Source organism: Pituophis catenifer, unplaced genomic scaffold (genome assembly GCF_029215685.1).
Source record: "Pituophis catenifer annectens isolate HBS135680 unplaced genomic scaffold, rPitCat1.0.hap2 SCAF_1, whole genome shotgun sequence".
NCBI lineage: Eukaryota > Metazoa > Chordata > Lepidosauria > Squamata > Colubridae > Pituophis > Pituophis catenifer.
Window position 1 is genome coordinate 88986473 of NW_027256881.1, and position 19673 is coordinate 89006145.

Below are 19673 nucleotides of genomic sequence, written 5' to 3' on the forward strand. Positions count from 1 at the left end.
TCAACTGAACAGTTTCAGGCAAGGTTGTAGTGTAGTTGAACAGAATCCTGGAACATTTTGGTTGTTCCATATGTTAGTTAAAATGACCATGAAAGAGTCTAATGGAATGAGTAGGGCGGGGCTGGTGCACCTCACCCCTTTCTTCTCTCCTCTTCGTGGCCTGTGCATCTGCTTTTTTGATCTTTTTTCTTCTTTCTTCCCCTTTCTTCCCTTTAGTTTTATGCCGCCATTGCTTCTGCTGTGCTTCTGTTCAACCACACCTTACTTGTTGGCCTCACTATCTTCCCACCTCTTTCTTTCAGACCAATCTGGGCTTAGACTGGACGTGGCCTGTCCACAATCTGCCTGTTCTTTTGAGTTCTGTTCTGCACATAATCCAGTTTTTATTATTTGGATACTAAAATAGAGAGATACATATTATAGTTAAATGTAACACTAAATTAAAGTCATCATGAAAGACAAAATGTTTAGTGAAGAGAAAGTTCTAATTCATACACCAATAAAAATCTCCTTATATTCGATAACAGCAAGTAGTATAGAAGGAAGGAAAACTGAGTGTATTTTAAAGGCTTCACTGACAGAAACAACCGGATAGAAAAATCAATTTGTTCCAGAATAAAAAAATGAAAATAAAGGAAAAAACCTCCAGGAACAAAATGCCATTAAATGCTAATTCCTACTATAGATCTGAATATCATTGGGTTCCTGCTTCACAAAAAACAGCACCATTTTATATTTAGACTAGTTAATTGAAGCTGCAATACAGTTGCACATTTTCCCCTGCTGGAAACTTGCCTTCTGTGTTGGTTTCCTACATTCTGGGAAAAAATACAAGACTTCGTATTAATGAAGCTTAGTTATAATTTGGGAATTTAAAATTCACATTCTTAAATCACAATTTGTAACCAGGCTAATTTAACACAGAGAATTTGTGCCATAGAGATTAAGATTAAGAGATCCTGAATATGTTTTCTTGTTTTTTTAAGGGACTTTAATGACAATGTGAGACAAAAGTAAAACTTCCCAACGAGGCAGATTTTTAGCTTTAAAGCATGATATGAGTTTTTTATATTTCTACCTATAATTGATATTTACAACAACTATAAGTGTGCTATCTTATTATAATTCCACTATGGCACGCATATTTTCCAAAGTGTCCCATCATATATACTGAAATGACATAATACTATTATTTCAAGTTTAAAATATTAATACATTTTAGAATTGCCCCTTGCTCCACACCTATAAGAAATATCTGGTTGAGATGAATGAGAACTCCACGTAGGCTTCCCAACAGGGCTTGTTCCTTCAGAAGCAGCTCTTTATAACTTGTTACAGCAACATAATTAATGCATAGCATGTTGTTTATCTTTCCTAAGACTGCATCTCAAGGCAAGAAAGGTAGAGGGTAAATGGAGGAAGACGATTGTCAAATAGTAATTTAGCAATAGTTAGAATAATTTTGTACTCTATCTGAAGCTTTTCGTAGCAATAAGGGGAAAAACACCCACATAATTCTGCATCTTATTTGAAGCTTAGTAAAGTAATAGAGTAATATACTTTTTTGCCATAATCCCATATATAGAAGAATTTACCAAATGTTTATACAGTAATTAATTCACTCATCATTTTTTCTTCAACTGAGATTGTAGATACATATATAATTTTATTTTGATCTGTAGTCTTTTGAAATGTGCATTCTCACATTCATTCTCTGCTTTTTTGTAGTGCAAATGTAGAAGAGAATGGACATAATACCTTTATGCCACAAAAAGGATTCTCTGCTGGAGATACCATTGCAAATATGGGGATAGCTGAGATACAACCTAAATCAACTTTTCCCTCCCAGACCATTCAAGTATCAGAAGACTCATCAGTAGTACCAACTCCTGTGAAAAAGTCTGGAAAATCCAAACAACAATTAGATATAAAAGCTGAGTTGGAGAAGAGACAAGGAGGAAAACATTTGCTTAACCTTGTAGTAATAGGTATATTTATTTTGGTGCAAAAATGAAAAATATATGTAGTTCCTCTTTTCAGTTACAGACGTAGAATGTCATCTAAAATAAATTAATCAGTAATAATGTGTTTCTTTTTAGGACATGTTGATGCAGGAAAAAGTACTTTAATGGGTCATTTGTTGTATCTTCTGGGTAATGTGAACAAGCGAACAATGCACAAATACGAGCAAGAGTCAAAGAAAGCTGGAAAAGCATCATTTGCTTATGCATGGGTTTTAGATGAAACAGGGGAAGAGAGAGAAAGGTGAGAAAAACTACCCTTTTACATGAAAATTGGCTGTGGTAGCAGTGGTAACAGTAAAGTTGTTTTTGAGGTTTCTGTGTACTGTGTGTACTCAGAATATATATATAATCATATATGATTAAACTGTCTAATTCTGATATAAAGCTATGGTTTTTACAAGAAACTCACTACACATAATTTTAAGGTAGTTTTTCTGCCTCCAGGAGATTTTATTTTACTGAGAGACCCCAGAGTAGATCCAGATACAATTAGAAAAAAAATATTATTATTAGGCTATTGGTACCAGATTACTTCTGGAAATATTTGAATCTCCATTGCAGAATTAGAAATTAATTGTAGGAAGTGATACGTGGGTTAAAACTCCCTTGGGTGGTGGCAACTTGTTCATATAATGTAACATGTAGGCTAAAATGGCAGATCAATGCATATTTATTCAATCACAATTATAATTTTTATCTGATATCATATGCTCTTACCCCTAAACATGATGACTTATTGCACAAACTTTCTGAACTTTGCTGTATCATGTAACTTTGATTTTAAATATGATGGCTGAATGCCTTTACTATCACTTCAATATATTTGTATTTTTTAATTTACTCTCCTGTTTTAACTCTCACTTTCTGTGGGATATTTTTGACATTAGTTGTTCAAAAAGATGTGAATATATGAAAGACTAGAAACCTCTTATGGACTTTTTGCTGAAAATGGGAAAAAATGAACTGGTGATTTATAGATTTAAAAGGGTGAATATGGGAAACAGTGTGTTGACATGTGACTTTAAAGAAGGAGGTGAGAATTTGCTTCTTTATATTTTATTTCTTTTCTTTCTATATAATTTTTATATGTTTTTTATGTTTTTCTTTCTTTTAATCTTACTTTATATCATTTCATTTTATTTCTATGAAAATCTATAATAAAAGTTATATTTAGAAAAAGAAGATAGGGTATACAGATTGATTTTGAATATTACTATAAATGATCCATTCTTTGCCTGTTCATTATTTGTAGGGGAGTGACAATGGATGTAGGTATGACCAAATTTGAGACAAAAACAAAAATTATTACACTAATGGATGCTCCTGGCCATAAAGACTTCATTCCAAATATGATCACAGGAGCTGCCCAGGTAAAGCCTTTCCTAGTATCATCTGTCATACATAAGGCACTTTTAAATTGAATTGTAGTATTCAGTGGCAGTTTGATTTCCCCATATTATACATACTACATCATGGATGCAAATTATATTATGACAATCAGAGGAAATAAATTATTCTTAAAACATTACTTTGCTCGGTAATGTTATTTTTGCACATAATTATATCAACAAAATGAGAAATGTTGTGGTGTTTCATTTGAAGTGATTTAAGTAAGCCTATCTTTATGATAAGGCAACAATAAGAAAAAGGCAAAAACATTTTAGATGTATCTAGTTTTTGTATGATTAACCTATACCCAAGAAATACAACTAATCAAGTGGTTTTCCTTAGGCTGATGTGGCTGTGTTAGTGGTGGATGCCAGCAGAGGGGAATTTGAAGCTGGTTTTGAGACTGGTGGACAGACACGAGAACATGGTCTTTTAGTTCGATCATTGGGAGTAACACAGCTAGCAGTTGCAGTCAATAAAATGGATCAGGTATTGCCTTGATTTTTTTCCCAAAACTTCTTTTATAAATATAGGCTTATTTTTTATCAATACACATGAAGAGAACAGCGAGAGGAAGAGAAAGATTTTAGATAATATTCACTTTGAAGTTAATCTCTAGTATCTTTTGAAAAAAGATAGCTAAAACCTAAAATAGAAGAAAACGGTGTAAGCAGGATATATTAATAAAGTATTTGCTTGCGTTTCCTGTTAAATGATAGATTAGCCACACCAATGTTAGCCTGTTAATTTCTTCAGTGTGCTTAGTTTTTTTCCTTTGTTATACTATTATTAATCCAATAATTTAAAATTAAGAATTAAAATTTAATTTTTAAATTTTGCTTTGTTATGAGACATTGCCTGATATAATTAACTTCCTAGAATACTGTAATTATACTGTGTTGTTATATAGTTGCAATTAATAGCATTCCTTAAGAAATGTTAAGTCCACTTCACATGCATTTTTAATAGAACTGCTACTTGAATACATTTTAAAATGTTAACACATCACATTTTCTACTATATTGCCATCTTAAATTGATAAAAGAAAGCAGCAAGGGAGAGGTTCTTAATGATAATGATATTTCTTGGTTGATAAAAGATAATTTTCATTTGTATTAGAGTGATGTCCAAATATGTTCCTATTCCTCAGTAAAGTATCATGTTTATATTATAGGTCAATTGGCAACAAGAACGATTTCAGGAAATTGTTAATAAACTTGGACAATTCCTTAAGCAAGCCGGCTTTAAGGTAAACAAAAGATTATAAAAGAAAATAAAAAAATAAACGCTTTCAGTAAAACATGGAGTACAAAAAATAAAAATGTAAATACATGCAATATCATATTAAGAATTCTTAGCTGACAATTAAGAACCTGGTAAAAAAGAGGCAGTTTGACCTAGTGGTTAAGGCACCAGGCTAGAAATGTGGAGACTATGAGTTCTAATCCTGCCTTAGGCATGAAAGCCAACTGGGTGACTTTGGGCCACTCAGTCCCATCCCAAACCACCTCACAGAGTTGTTGTGAGGAAAATAGAGAATGAAGTATGTTCATTGCCTTGAGTTATTTGTAAAAATAATAAAAGTGGGAAACAAATATAAACAAACAAACAAACAAATGCCTAAGGAGGTTCTTAATGGGAGAAGTGTCCCCTTAGATAGACAGGTCTGATTCATCAGGACTTTAAAGGTCAGTGCCAGCACCTTAGATTGTGTCTGGTAAGCAAGTGGAGGAATCACAATCCTGGTATTTTGTAGTGGGTAGCAGTAGCTGTCACATTTTGTATGATTTGAAACATGCATCCCTTTCAAGGGTGCAAAATATCTTGGGGGTAGTCATAATGGGATCTATAGCCAAGGTACGGGTTGGATAACCAAATCAGAAATGATTGTAGTTGCTTCCCTGGCTATAATTGTTAAAAATTACTTCTCATCACAGCAAGCACTTGGGAATTTAATGACTGCCAAGGATTTTATTAATTAAATAATTAATATAGCCACCCATCTCACCTATATGACTCTAGGCAGAGTACAATATAACAATCAGATAAAACAATGGTAGAACAAGAATATAACACAACAGTTAAAATTTTAAAACAGTTTCAAACTCAGATATAAGTAAGACTGTGGAAGAATGGATCAGCATTCTACATACAGTACATCCGACTTGTGGGCTCGCTAATTCGTGAGGTCCCCAGGTTAGTTGAAACAACCAGGGTTTGAGGGATTTCCTAAATGCCAAGATGGTTGGTGCTAATCACATCTCAGGGAGATGTTCCACAGGATCAAGGAACACTCCCAAATTACTAACTTCCTTTTCTAGAGGGAATACAAGCTCATCCAAAACAGACTTAACTGCACTATTTACCCAGAGTGCTACCATATTATCTGGATTTAATTTCATCTCATTATTTCTCTTCTAGTCTCCAAAGTAACTTAAACAATTTCAAGAGTATCAATTACTTTGTTGGGGTTCGATGGCAAGGAGAAGTAGAATTATGTATCACTACTGTATTAACTTCTCTCAGTGGTTTTGTGTAGATAATAACAGTTGGTGGGGCAAGATGAAGCCTACGGGCACTGAGGGACAGCAAAGGATTGGTATTCCCAAATCATCTTCTGGTCATGTCCTAATATGAAAGACCAGAGCAAGTATAAATCAGTGCCTTCAAAATCAGATTGTTGTAAAAGGTGTAATGACTGAAGGTACTGAAAGTTGCCATGATGTTTTTGAGAATTGGGTGGGCTATACTCCTCTAATTCATTTCCCAGCATGAATTGTGCTTTATGATCAGGGGTGAAATGTAAAATTTGTTACTACCGGTTCTGTGGGCGTGGCTTGGGGGGGTTAATGTGACGGTGGGCGTGGCCAACTTTAAAAAAAACCTTTTCAAAGCATTTTTTCTACAACCTCTTCGGCCGAAGAGGTTGCAGAAAAAAATGCTTTGAAAAGCCTCTGACAATCCCAGCTGAGCCGCGCGATCATCAGAGGCTTTTTTAAAAAACTTTTAAAAGCATTTTTTTGTCGGAAGAGGTTGTAGAAAAAATGCTTTTAAAAGTTAAAAAAAAAAGCCTCTGATGATCGTGCGGCTCAGCTGGGCATGGGGGGGGGGAGGCGCAGGTATTTTTGCTACCGGTTCTCCGAATCACCTGCTGCCATCGCTACCGGATTGGGCGATCCAGTCCAAACCGGGAGCATTTCATCCCTGCTTATCATTATGATCTATGATGGCTGCATGATCCAAAGAAAAGTTGCATTTGCTTTCAAAAATTGCTCCAGATCACCTTTCAGAAATTGAATCAGTCAGGACAAAAATGCCTTTGGTACAAGCACACAAATGATAATGTTGAAACTTTAGCAGAATATAACCCAATCAACAGTACAAGGGACACTGATTTGAATTATTTCTACAGCTCGATTGTTTTTTAAAATGGTCTTAGTTGTCTCTGAATTTAAAACTATTATCAGTTAATTTTATTATATGAAATTATAAAACACTCTTTCCTGAAAAAGCAGTTGTGCTTAATTTGAATTTCAGATGCTTGTATTTAATAATATAAGTTAATTATTAATTTTGCATTGCAAAATAAACATTTAATTCAACCAGGAATCAGATGTAGCTTACATCCCTACCAGTGGACTTGGCGGCGAAAATCTTGTTACAAAAAGTCAAACAAGTGAATTGGCAAAATGGTACACAGGAAAATGTTTGCTGGAACAAATTGGTAAGTATATACATCTTTGAAGATTTGAAAATTGTTGCAAACACAGTACCAATAAGCCATATTACATTCAAGTAAAATATATGTCTGTTAACACAATATATATTGATTTATTTACAGATTCTTTCAAGCCACCTCAAAGATCAGTTGATAAACCATTCAGATTATGTGTATCAGATGTTTTTAAAGGTATGTAGTAAAGTCTTCCCAAATGGATTTACAAAAGAGATTTGTTAAAATTTGGATACATCTTGTATGAAGGAGCAAAAAGGAATGAAAAAGCAAGTTGTATATTACTTGAATGGTCTAAAATTGCTAGAAATAAAAGGAAGGAATATAAAATTGGTTTGTTTGATCAAGATTAAAATAGATAATGTTGTTAGTTGTGGCAACCCTTAATGGACTTTGACTGACACCTGAACTGCAATGGAGCTTTATGGATTTCTTTATAGATAAGAGATGGGAAATGGATGGAGAGATCATTGGTTGTAAATTAAGAGGAGGTGAAACATTACCAAAATTCTTTATTCTTTATACTTGCTGTATGAAAGTTGGAACTAACTTCTTTATATATTCACTCCCTCCCTTCCTTTATTTTAATTTATATTAGATTTTACTATTGCAGTTATAATCTTTAAAAAAATATTTTTAGAAGTCTCAACAAATGTTTTTTGTAAACAATTTATTGGAGTTTCACAAAAAGCATGTTAGAAAGTGCTTCTCTTTAAACCATTTAAGCAACAACATTCTTTGCAAGATTTGTGCAGCTATTTCAAAACCCGTCCCTGATTATCTGTTCATGGAAGCACAGAGTGTTCCCTGGAATGTTCTATTCATACAGAGATATATTTTGCACATTCCTAGAGACATCTGGGGATAACTTTCAAATCAGCTGTCACGCTTTACAAAGGACATAATTTTTCTAATCCTTGACTGATCATTTAGCCAGCAGGCATGCAACCCAGCTCTCTTTATAAAACTTAAATTTTTCTTTTTGTATAGCTAATCCCTAAAACATCACTTAGCAGTCCAGCAAATTCCAGCAGTCCTCTTGGCAGGGGTGAAATCTAGCAGATTCTGACAGGTTCTGGAGAACCAGTAGCGGAAATTTTGAGCAGTTTGGAGAACTGGCAAATACCACCTCTGGCTGGCCCCAGAGTGGGATGGGAATGGAGATTTTGCAATATTATTTATTTATTTATTTATTTATTTATTTATTTATTTATTTATTTATTTATTTATTTATTTATTTATTTATTTATTTATTTATTTATTTATTTTATTAAATTTCTATGCCGCCCTTCTCCCGAAGGACTCAGGGTGGTAAACAGCCACGAGATAAAACACATAAATACAAAAATTTAAAATGAATTAAAAATGAATTAAATAATTTGGCTGAATTTAAAATACCCCATAATTTAAAACAAATTAAAATTTACATTTAAAAATTTACATTTAAAAAGGGGAGAAGATTTAGGCCAGGCCAGCTTGATGGAATAGGAAAGTCTTAAGCGCATGACGGAAGGTGCGCAGATCAGGGATCCTCCGTATCTCCGGGGGGAGCTCGTTCCAGATCGTGGTGCCCCCACAGAGAAGGCTCTCCCCCTAGGGGCCACCAGTCGACATTGTTTGGCCGACGGCACCCGGAGGAGCCCCTCTCTATGGGAGCTTACTGGCTGGTGGGAGGCTATTGGTGGTAGCAGGCGGTCCCATAGATAACCAGGTCCTAAGCCATGGAGCGCTTTAAAGGTGATAACCAGAACCTTGAAGCGCACTCGGAAGACCACCGGGAGCCAGTGCAGCTCGCGCAGGAGAGGTGTTACATGGGAACTCCACGTTGCTCCCATAACCACCCACGCGGCCGCACTCTGCGCCAGTTGGAGCCTCCGAGTGCACCTCAATGGGAGCCCCATGTAGAGAGCGTTACAATAGTCCAGACGAGAGGTGACAAGGGCGTGAGTGACTGTGTGTAGAGAGTCCCAATCTAGAAAGGGACGCAACTGGTGGATCAGGCGAACCTGATGAAAAATCCTCCCGGTCACGGCCGTCAAGTGCTCTTCTAAAGACAGCCGTGAATCCAGGAGGACGCCCAAGTTGCGAGCCCTTTCCGTGGGGGCCAATGATTCGCCCCCAATAGTCAGCGATGGCACCAGCTGACTATATCGGGATGTCGGAAACCACAGCCACTCAGTCTTGGATGGGTTGAGCCTGAGCCTGTTTCTCCCCATCCAGATCCGTACGGCCTCCAGGCACCGGGACATCACTTCAAGGGCGTCGTTGGGGTATCCTTTTTTTTTTTTTTAATTTGATTTATATGCCACCCTTCTCCGGAGACTCAGGGCAGCTTACAGTGCGTTAAGCAATAGCCTTCATACTTCTGTATATTTTATACAGTCAGCTTATTGCCCCCACAAACTGGATCCTCAATTTACCTTCCTTAGAAAGGATGGAAGGCTGAGTCAACCTTGAGCCTGGCAAGATTCGAACTTACTTTAATTGCAGACAGCTGGTGTTAAATTACAGTGCCTTATCTGCAGAGCTATCCAGGCTCCCCCAGGAATGGGGAGGGAATGGGGATTTTGCAGTATCCTTCCCCTGGAGTGGGATGGGAATGGAGATTTTGCAGTATCCTTCCCCTGCCATGCCCACCAAGCCACGCCCACTAAGCCACACCATGCCCACCAAGCCATGCCCACAGAACTGGTAGTAAAAAAATTTGGATTTCACCGCTGCTCTGTGGGTCATTTAAGTGAGGATCTCATGTGATCACGACTTCTGACTTCCTGCAGGCTTCCCCACTTACTTTGTGAGTGGGAAGCCAACAGACAAATCCTAATCATGAACTGTGCATGAACTGGATGATGATCATGTGACTACAGGGAGCTGTGATGGCTGGAACTCTTAAGAAATGGTCATAAGTACCGTTCGTTCCCCACCATTGTAACTTTGAGTGGTTGCTAAACAAATGGTCATAACCAAGAAGTGCTATGAACATGCTAAACCAAACTTGAAGAAATGAATAAATCCGTGAGTAGACTGGAAGCAGAAATTCCAGCATACTAACTTTATTTTAAAATTGTTTACAATGTGTCAAATTGTTTATGAATTGTTAAAGCAAATTCCTGTCTGAAAGTAAATAATTTGGGTGTATGTGTAATATTGGGAACTAAAAGCATATTTCAAATAGCTAAATGTATGTGTGTGCCTTTGAGTCAGCATTGACTTCTGTGAGGGCCTCAACACAGGTCCTTGCATTTTTCTTGGCAAAATTTCAGCAGTGGTTTGCCATTGCCTGCTTTCTGTTCCTGAAGGAGAATGACTGGCCCAAGTTTACCCAGCTGGCTTCATGCCTAGGGTGGAATTAGAACTCCCAGTCTCCTGTTTCTATCTAGCCTGAATGCTTCCGGTTTGGACTGGCTCGCCTGATCCGGTAGCGATGGAGGCGGGTGGTTCGGAGAACCGGTAGCAAAAATCCCTGCCCCCCCCATGCCCAGCTGAGCCGCACAATCATCAGAGGCTTTTTTTTTTTTACTTTTAAAAGCATTTTTTCTACAACCTCTTCGGCCAAAAAAATGCTTTTAAAAGTAAAAAAAAAAAAGCCTCTGATGATCGCGCGGCTCAGCTGGGATTGTCAAAAGCTTTTAAAAGAAAAAAAACCCTTTTTTTCTTTTAAATGCCTCTGACGATCCAAGCTGAGTTGCCTGATCGGCAGAGACTTTTTTTCTTTTAAATGCCTCTGCTGATCAGGCAACTCAGCTTTGATCGTCAGAGTCATTTAAAAGAAAAAAAGTCTCTGCCGATCAGGCAACTCAGCTGGGATCGTCAGAGCCTTTTGAAAGCATTTTTTTACAACCTCTTCGCCGAAGAGGTTGTAGAAAAAATGGTTTTAAAAGGAAAAAAAAAAAATTGGCCACACCCACCCAGTCACATTACCCCCACCCCCACCCCCACCAAGCCACGGCCACAGAACTGGTAGTAACAAATTTTAGATTTCACCACTGCCTTAACCATTACATCAAATTGTCCCTCAGAAGGCAAAGAGAAAATTTTATTATTTTATTTTTTATTATTGAAAGTTTGAGATAAAATAAAATAGAACAGAACAACCTTCAGAACCAGTAAACATAAATTGAAACAATGGAAGGAGGAGAGGGAGAGAAACATGTATAGTTAAGACCACAGGGAAAAGATTCCTGTAATCGGTGTTCAGTTTTCATTATAAAGCCAATCTGATTAATTTAGAAGTTTTATTCTTTTGAAAACTAGACCTTTGCTGGTCTGAATTTAAATCAATAGTGTTATTTTATCTTCAGTTAATTTTCTTAAATATTTTTGTTCTAGATCAAGGATCAGGATTCTGTGTGACAGGTAAAATCGAAGCAGGATATGTCCAAGTTGGGGAACGACTCCTTGTCATGCCTCCTAATGAAACTTGCACTGTAAAAGGTACAGTATATGGATCAAAGATTTTTTGGGGGGGGATTACACAATAAAGAGTTTCAGGAATTGGTAACTAAAATTATCAAATCCTGGCAGTCCTAGTTGCTGTCATTAACAGAGAACTCGGATCATTAAGTGAATATGCACCCCAAGCCAGCTTGGTCCCTCCAGCTCTGCACTCTGCCTTGTTGGGTGGCAGGTATCTCCAGAACCATACAACACTGGGGCTGCTTGTCATGGTCCAGGAAGCCACAGCTGCCCCATCCCTTGCTCTCCTGCACTTGGAGATCCCTGCTGCCCTGTGCTTCACTGCTCCAACTGGCCTTTTCTGTGTTCTTGCTCCTATTGCTGTTGATGCATGATTGGCCTAATATTTAAAGTCTTTTTAGATTGGTCTAGAAATTTTATAATGACATATAAAGGAAATAAATATTTTTATGGTTATATGTATTCAAAGTATATATTATGCTTGCTAGTCCTTCAGTTGTTTTGTTTTCATGTTCTTTTTTCCCTGTGGGATACATTGGTTTTGCAATTTTTTTTGTATTTTTTACATTATATACTATGTGTTTCTTAAAATTATAAGATTCTATCCTAATTCTTGGACATAAATGTTTTGGATAGGAATGTTTAAATGATACCCATGTTCCTTGAATGAAGCATAACATGTTATAATTCAGTTATCCATTAATAAATGTGCAAGAGGAAAAACAGGTTTGTATACTGAATTACCGGTATGCATAAAATAAATAAATTAAAATTCAGAAGACATAGAGCAGGGGTCTCCAACCTTGGCAACTTTAAGACTTGTGGACTTCAACTTCCAGAATTCCTCAGCTAGGTGGCTGAGAAATTCTGGGAGTTGAAGTCCAGAAGTCTTAAAGTTGCCAAGATTGGAGACCCCTGACATAGAGTTAGATCTGCTTGATTTTTATTGTCTAATTTAAATATTCAGAAAGAAAGAAAAAACGATTAAAGATTTCTATATGAGATTTCATATTTACATTTGATTATCTGCATATCACAGAAAATCTTCAATGATTCTTTCAAATAATGTAGGGGTTTTTAGAATACAATTTTGTGGCCTGCATTACGCACATGTCCATGTGAAAAGACACACAGAAATGTTTTCACTTATTTGTGGAAAAATGAAAGCAGATAACTCAGTCTAAAAACCTGTGGACAGGATACTACTTGTGTGACACCCATAAAAGCCTAGTGCTGTGACTTGAGAAAACCATGAATAAGCAAAATATTTATAGATATCAGAGGTACCTGAAAATAAAATGTTTCTCTGATTTTAGTCAACAGGCTTTACTATCACTTCATTCATACTGAAAACTGAGGAATAGCAGTTGATGCAGCAGAATTGTAGAAACAGTTCTTTGTAGCTGTTAAACCAAAGTAGTTCACTATTTAGTACTGGTTTTACTCATTTCTAGGAATTGCTCTACATGAGCAGCCAGTGGATTGGGCTGCAGCTGGAGATCACATTAGTCTCACTTTGACTGGCATGGATATCATCAAAATCAAGTGAGTGCACAATAGAGTTTGACTAAGCAACCGTTTATATTTAACATAACCTCTTATAACCGTCGTCCCTGATCATGATGCAGAAGAAGCATGTGGGAAGTTTACTTGCGTCTTTCCATCTATAATGGTGCAGATTCACTAACTCCTACAAAATGCAGTTTGAACTTGGCAGTGTTCTTCATCCTAATTAGATTTTGCCAGTTGTTTGACTAAAACAACAAATGAGGGATACTTCACAATTCCCTACAGTATTCATCTTAATCTGCAGGCAATTTGAGTATATAAAGTACTCAAAAATACTTTAGTAACACTGGTATTTAAATTCTTTGCTGCTGAGTAACAGTTAATTTGAAATTACAGGCAGGTAAGGAATAGAAACACGACTCTGCTACTGATTGAAATAAGTAGGAGAATGGTGTGTATCTGTGATGAGGTGTTTTACTTCAACAAAATTTTGAGTGAAACACTCCCTCAGAGGTGCTTTGTGATGCAGCAGGGCCACCTTCCTTCTAAGAAATAGAGGACAAGCTGTGGAGGACCCACTACATTTTGGCAACTTTTGTAGAAGAGGTACTACTCACTCTTTCAAAACATTGGACAGGTGCAGGAGTTGATATCCTACCCTGCTGCAGACTTCTTGCCAAAAAGTTTGGGAGGCTGCTCTGGAGGAGGTGAGCTGCTTTGACAAGTGGTATGGGGGATGTGCTGAGCTCCATAACTGGCACAACTTGATATGTGGTAAACCATGATAGAGAATGTTTCTCTGCCTGCCATACCGTGTCCACACGTCATGCAGTCAGTATGCACGTGAAGCCTCTTCTGACTTCCAGGTAGGAAAGAGTCAGGGGCTTTAAGATAATGCAAAATGCTTGGTTGAAGTAAATGACATTGCTACTTTGCTTCCACAAAGAGATTCTCATTGTTTCTGCAGTGGGAATCTCTTCATCAAAATTCAATCCATGTTTTAAAGAGTTTAATAGCGACTTTGAATTCTAGTATAGGCAATGTGATTTGTAATCCATTTTTATAAGTAAAACACATTTTGCGCAGCTGCACATATTCATTTTTGCCTGCATTCTTTCTCTTGGTTAATGTGTGTTTTCTGTAATAATTATGAACTTAAGGGGAGGCTTTGGTTCAGTATGGTAGACTTCAGAGGAAACTAGCTGCCACATGATGTGATCATGTGACCTCTTTAATAGCATTGTGTCATGGCACCACCACTCAAATACAGGTAGTCCTTGATTATTGCCCTCCTCATTTAGCAAATATTCAAAATTACAACAGTTTGTTGCAGTTGTCATTTTCTGTTTGGATGGAAACTAATCAAGGAGAGAAGCAACTTAGAACTAAGGAGAAATTTCCTGATAGTTAGAACAATTCATCAGTGGAACAACTTGCCTCCAGAAGTTGTAAATGCTCCAACACTGGAAGTTTTTAAGAAGGGATGAGACAACCATTTGTCTGAAATGGTAACAGGGTTTCCTGAACAGTGGGACAGCAGGTTTCCTGAGCAGGGAGTTGAAGTAGAAGACCTCCAAGGTCCCTTCCAGTTCCGTTATTCTGAAGAAGGGTATATATGGTTTAGTGACCATTGCACTTAGCAGCAGAGTTGCATGTCCCAATTGTGGTTACCAAGTGAGAACTACCTGAGAGTGCAATTGCAAAGGCAAAATAACTGAACCTACCCTTTTCCAAAAGAGTAAAACAAGAATATATTCTTGTCCCACTGTTATTTAATTTATATATTAATGATTGACAAATTTTGCTAAGGCAAAATTTCATTCTCCCTTTCTTGCTCAACACTCTATCCCCGTTCTTCTGTAAGCTGATAATGTGGCCGTTCTATCTCTAACACGTGTGCTGATGTCTTTATACCTTGTTATTTTATTGCTCAGGGAGCACTTTGAAATTAATTATTCTAAAGCAAATGCTAATATTGCAGAAGGCAGTAGGAAGGGAAGATTCTTTCAGCCTTGTTTTTTGTCACGGCCCATAAACCTGGGCTAGCTGATTTATGTTATGGCATGTCATGGTATTATTAAAAATATACAGAGAGTCATTATCAGTATATATTTCATATGTTACTCTGTTGTCTCTTGCAGTGTTGGTTGTATATTTTGCTGTCCCAAGGAGCCAATTAAAACCTGCACACGCTTCAGAGCTCGTGTTCTTATCTTTAATATTGAAATACCCATCACCAAAGGATTTCCTGTGAGTGTAGCATTTTTTTAGGGATTTCATGTATATTTTAAAGTATTATTTTCCTCAGCCTTTTTAAATGGACTCACGGTGCCAAAAGAATTTTACATGCCAATGTTTTCTTGCCATTCTCAGCACAAAGTAGAGAGATTATCGCATTCTAGGTGTAGATGGATATACAGGTAGTCCTTAACTTACAGCAGCAATTGTAATCGGATTTTTCATCATTAAGTGATGCAGTCATAAAGCACAATCACTTAGCAACAGCAAGCCCTGGAGACCTGGTTACTGTAACTAACCAAATCTTACCGTTGTTAGGTGAGACAATTTTCTGCCGGCTTCCCACAATCAAATCAGTGGGGAAGCCAGTAGGAAGTTGCAAGTTCTAGTAGTTTGCTATCAGGTTGGCAGGCAGGTAAGTAGTTGCTGCCAGAGGGGTGGGTGGGTAGAAGGGGGTGTTTGCGGTTGTAAGGGAGACTTGGGGAGATTTCATGTGAGGGAGGCACAATGAGAGTGAGGGTGTGAGGGAGGGAAGGTAGTGGATGTGAGGATGAGAGTGAAGCACAACGAGGATGTGGAGGATGTGGAGGTGCAGCAAGGCAGGTGGGAAGGTGTCAGGGAGAATGTGCAGGCTTAGGAAGGATGTGCAAAGGTGCAAGGGGGTGCATGAAAGTGTGAGGGGACTCAGGGAGGATACAAGAATGTGCCCAAGGGTATGAGGAAGATTTGAGGCTCAGGAAGGGGGTGTGAGAGGCATGATGAGGCTTGGAAGAGTACACAAGGGGGTACGGGTGTGCATGCAAGGCACAGTGAGGCTCTGAGGTACACACAGGTATATGAATAGTGGCGTAGCCATGGCAAGGTGCAGGGTGGATGTGCAGAGATGCACAAGTGGATGGTGTGACATGAGGCTAGAAGGGTTGGGGGAGGATGAATGGATGGGGAGATTTACCTCAGTGACTTGGGACAGTCACTGCCAGCTTTCTCATTGACTTTCAGAGGAAGCTTGCAAGGAAGGTCACAAGAGGCGATCACATAATGGCAGGGTGCTGCAACTGGTCGTAAATGTAAATGGTTGTTGCCAAGCACCCAGATAGCAATCATGTGACCGCAGGTGTGCTGGGATTGCCAGAATTCTAAGGACTGGTAATAATCATCATTTGTTCAGTGCCATCTTAACTGTATTCGCTGATGGAATGGTTGTAATAATTCAGAAGAATTTCAAAGTACTGATAAGAGAGAAAATAGGAAAGTGTAACTTTATATTGTACAATAAAATAAAAATGTAGAATTGATCAAAATCTCCCCATGTCTTTTTACGTTGTATTCATAGAACAATTTTTTTCAGGTAAATCTATATTTTGTCAATTGCTGACAATGTCAATTAAAATGACATTTTATTTTAGGTGCTCTTACATTTTCAAACTGTCAGTGAGCCTGCTACTATTAGAAAATTGCTGAGTGTGCTTCATAAGAGTACTGGTGAAGTTGCCAAGAAAAAACCTAAGTAAGTATGTTAAGGTAATTTGTTAATATACAAGCACCAATGTAATTAATATAGTTTAAAATCTTTTGAAAATTGAAATTATGAATTAATTAAAACTAATAGAAATTGAATGTAAAATCAGTGACCATGATATATTTTAAATAATTATGGTTAACATTAGTGCCTACAGAGTGTTTTATTCGTATTGACAAGTGTAATGCTGAAGTATGTTATATTGGCAGACTGCCTTTTCTGAATTATTGAAAGGGTGTTGCTATATAAGTAAATTATAAATTGTACATTGTCACAGATTCCAATTTCAAAGTGAGTTGTGATTTGATAAGATTTAGAGATGGTATATTATGATTAACATTTGGCTGCTTCCAGCTTATGAATTCCTTGGTGTGTGTGGATTTCTGGGAAAAATAAGCTTGAAATGAGAGAATCGTCAAAATATCATCAGATTTTGCAATTCCTTGCTGTTTAGGAGAGGGACATGATACTCTTTGCACAGTTTTAGGTGGAAACTATACAAAATCTTTCGTTCTGTATATCTGAAAACACAAGCATACACAATCGGATGGCCTTTCATAGTAATATAATTCTTAACAAGTACTAACAAGTGTTCTTTTCCTTGTAGGTGTCTGACAAAAGGGCAGAATGCTTTAATAGAACTACAGACCCAAAGGCCTATTGCTTTGGAGCTTTATAAAGACTTTAAAGAACTTGGGAGATTTATGTTGCGCTATGGAGGATCCACTATAGCAGCAGGAGTAGTTGTGGAGGTACAACGTTTTTGTGAATGCTTTTATAAATGCTAATTATGAAATCATAAGCCGTGTCTCTTGTTAACCATTTTAAATAAATAAACATATATGCACTATTAACATTTGAGTAACCAGATCTGACAATGCTAATATATTTAGTGTGAAAATATTTTGTTAAACATTTTTAACGAAATATACATTTAATCAAATATAAGCACTGTAGAAATAGTTACATTTTTAGTTCCCAAAATTTATCTTGTAAATTGTTATTAGAGACATTATCACTTAGGGGTGTACTCACTTTTGTTTGCCACCAGTTTAGACATTAATGGCTGTGTGTTGTGTTATTTTGAGGAGACAGCACATTTACACTGTTATACAAGCTGTACACTCACTACTTTATATTGTAGCCAAGTGTCATTTCTTCAGTGTTGTCACATGAAAAGATATACTTAAATGTTTACAAAATGTGAGAGGGTGTACTCACTTCTGTTTGAACCCTGACACTGTATATCTCTGATTGTCATTCTGGACTGGGGCCTAGATTTTACCTATGGCTATATATGCATTGATATTTAATTTTAAAATATTGAACTTTAATTGATTGATAAGCTTGGTGAGACAAAACTGGAATCCAAGAAGTCTAATATTGCATTTCTATATGCCTGACCAGCTGTAATGACCAGTATCTCTCTGCACGTAGTACAACATTATAGGTCAACACTGCAGGCTTGTATATTTGGCGGGGTGGGGGGGGGGGAGAGCTGTTCTCAAAGTATAAGAGAGGTTGTTTTTTTTTAAATGTTCAATGATATTTCTGTTTTATTTTAGATTAAGGAGTGATAGTGTGCCAGGACATCTGCAATCCAGCCAAATGAAATCATATGCTCAAATATACTTCTCTGAGGAATCCAATCCATTTGTATCTGTTGAAGGAACAAAGACAATTATGTATTGGCAATTATGTATTGGGTACTCTGCAAACATTTCAAGGCCATTGTTGCTGTAGAACAATTTGCCAGCAAGAAAATACTCATTGCACTTTCTCACTGCACACGTTTCAGCATATTCCCAAACTAAAATGTCATCCCATCAATAGTTCTAGTGCATTGTTTTCAAAAACTGATTGGAATGATGTATTAAAGAATGGCGATTCATCATGGAAAAAAATGTTACTTCCAGCCTTAAAGTTTGTTTACAATTTATAGGGAGAGCTGATACTTCGCTGCATGGTATTTTATAAATTACATATTAATTGAGCTAAAATATTCGAAGTTTTATACAACTATGTTTTCAAAGAATCCTGTTTCCTTCTGTTTCAGAAAACATTATGTAATGCTGCACCTACAACTTAATTTCTTTCCATCCTAATTTTATTTAAAAAATTGAGTAGATATAGCTTGTCCAATAATGATTAATTTTATTTTTTAAATTGTAGAAGTATAATAAAGTAGTCATCTGAGCATAATTTTGGCTTTTTCCATGGTCTTTTATAAATTAAAATCCTGACAAAAAAGAATTGGTTCTGATGGAACAAAACATAGCAATTATCTGATCGTTGTATCTAAAAATAAAGCTGCTATTGCAACTCCCCAAACCCGATCAAAACAAATAATTTCATAAGGTATAATTTTATATGAGTATGAGAATTGAAGTATGTAGTCCTTCTGCATAAAAATATATTCATTGTTACGTAAAGCTTTCTTCATTTCAGTAGTGTATGTACATCTCAGGGACAAAACAGGAATAATTCAGGGGTGCTATTCAGATTCTGACAGGTTATGGAGAACTGGTAGCTGAAGTTTTGAGTAGTTCGGAGAACCTGTAAATACCACCTCTGGCTGGCTCCGGAGTGGGGTGGGAATGGAGACTTTGCAGTATCCTTCCACTTCCATGCCCATCAAGCCATGCCCATCAAGCCACACCATGCCCAGAACTGGTAGTAAAAAAAATTGAATTCCACCACTGGAATAATTAATACTCGAAACAATACTTGAACAAATACTCAAAATTGGAAATCACTCTACATCTCCTGTAATCAACGGTTCTAAATATACTTTATGTCTGCCTTGAACTAGATTGCTACTTACTCCTCACTTTTATTTTTTAAA

At 36.9% G+C, this 19673-nt stretch overlaps 1 protein-coding gene across 2 annotated transcripts in view; it reads left to right on the plus strand.

Moving 5' to 3' along the window:
- HBS1L (HBS1 like translational GTPase) overlaps positions 1-19030 on the plus strand; it is a 51401-nt gene extending 32371 nt beyond the window's left edge. For both annotated transcript variants that reach the window (XM_070932701.1, XM_070932700.1), the window contains 13 exons: positions 1729-1988; positions 2100-2265; positions 3277-3394; positions 3756-3902; positions 4588-4662; positions 7020-7137; positions 7255-7323; positions 11476-11580; positions 13017-13107; positions 15213-15321; positions 16716-16816; positions 17436-17580; positions 18394-19030. In XM_070932701.1, coding sequence (XP_070788802.1) covers positions 1729-1988; positions 2100-2265; positions 3277-3394; positions 3756-3902; positions 4588-4662; positions 7020-7137; positions 7255-7323; positions 11476-11580; positions 13017-13107; positions 15213-15321; positions 16716-16816; positions 17436-17580; positions 18394-18405 — 1516 coding nt within the window. In that variant the 3' untranslated portion in view covers positions 18406-19030. The remainder of the gene's footprint in view (positions 1-1728; positions 1989-2099; positions 2266-3276; positions 3395-3755; positions 3903-4587; positions 4663-7019; positions 7138-7254; positions 7324-11475; positions 11581-13016; positions 13108-15212; positions 15322-16715; positions 16817-17435; positions 17581-18393) is intronic.
- The last annotated feature ends 643 nt before the right edge of the window (positions 19031-19673 follow it).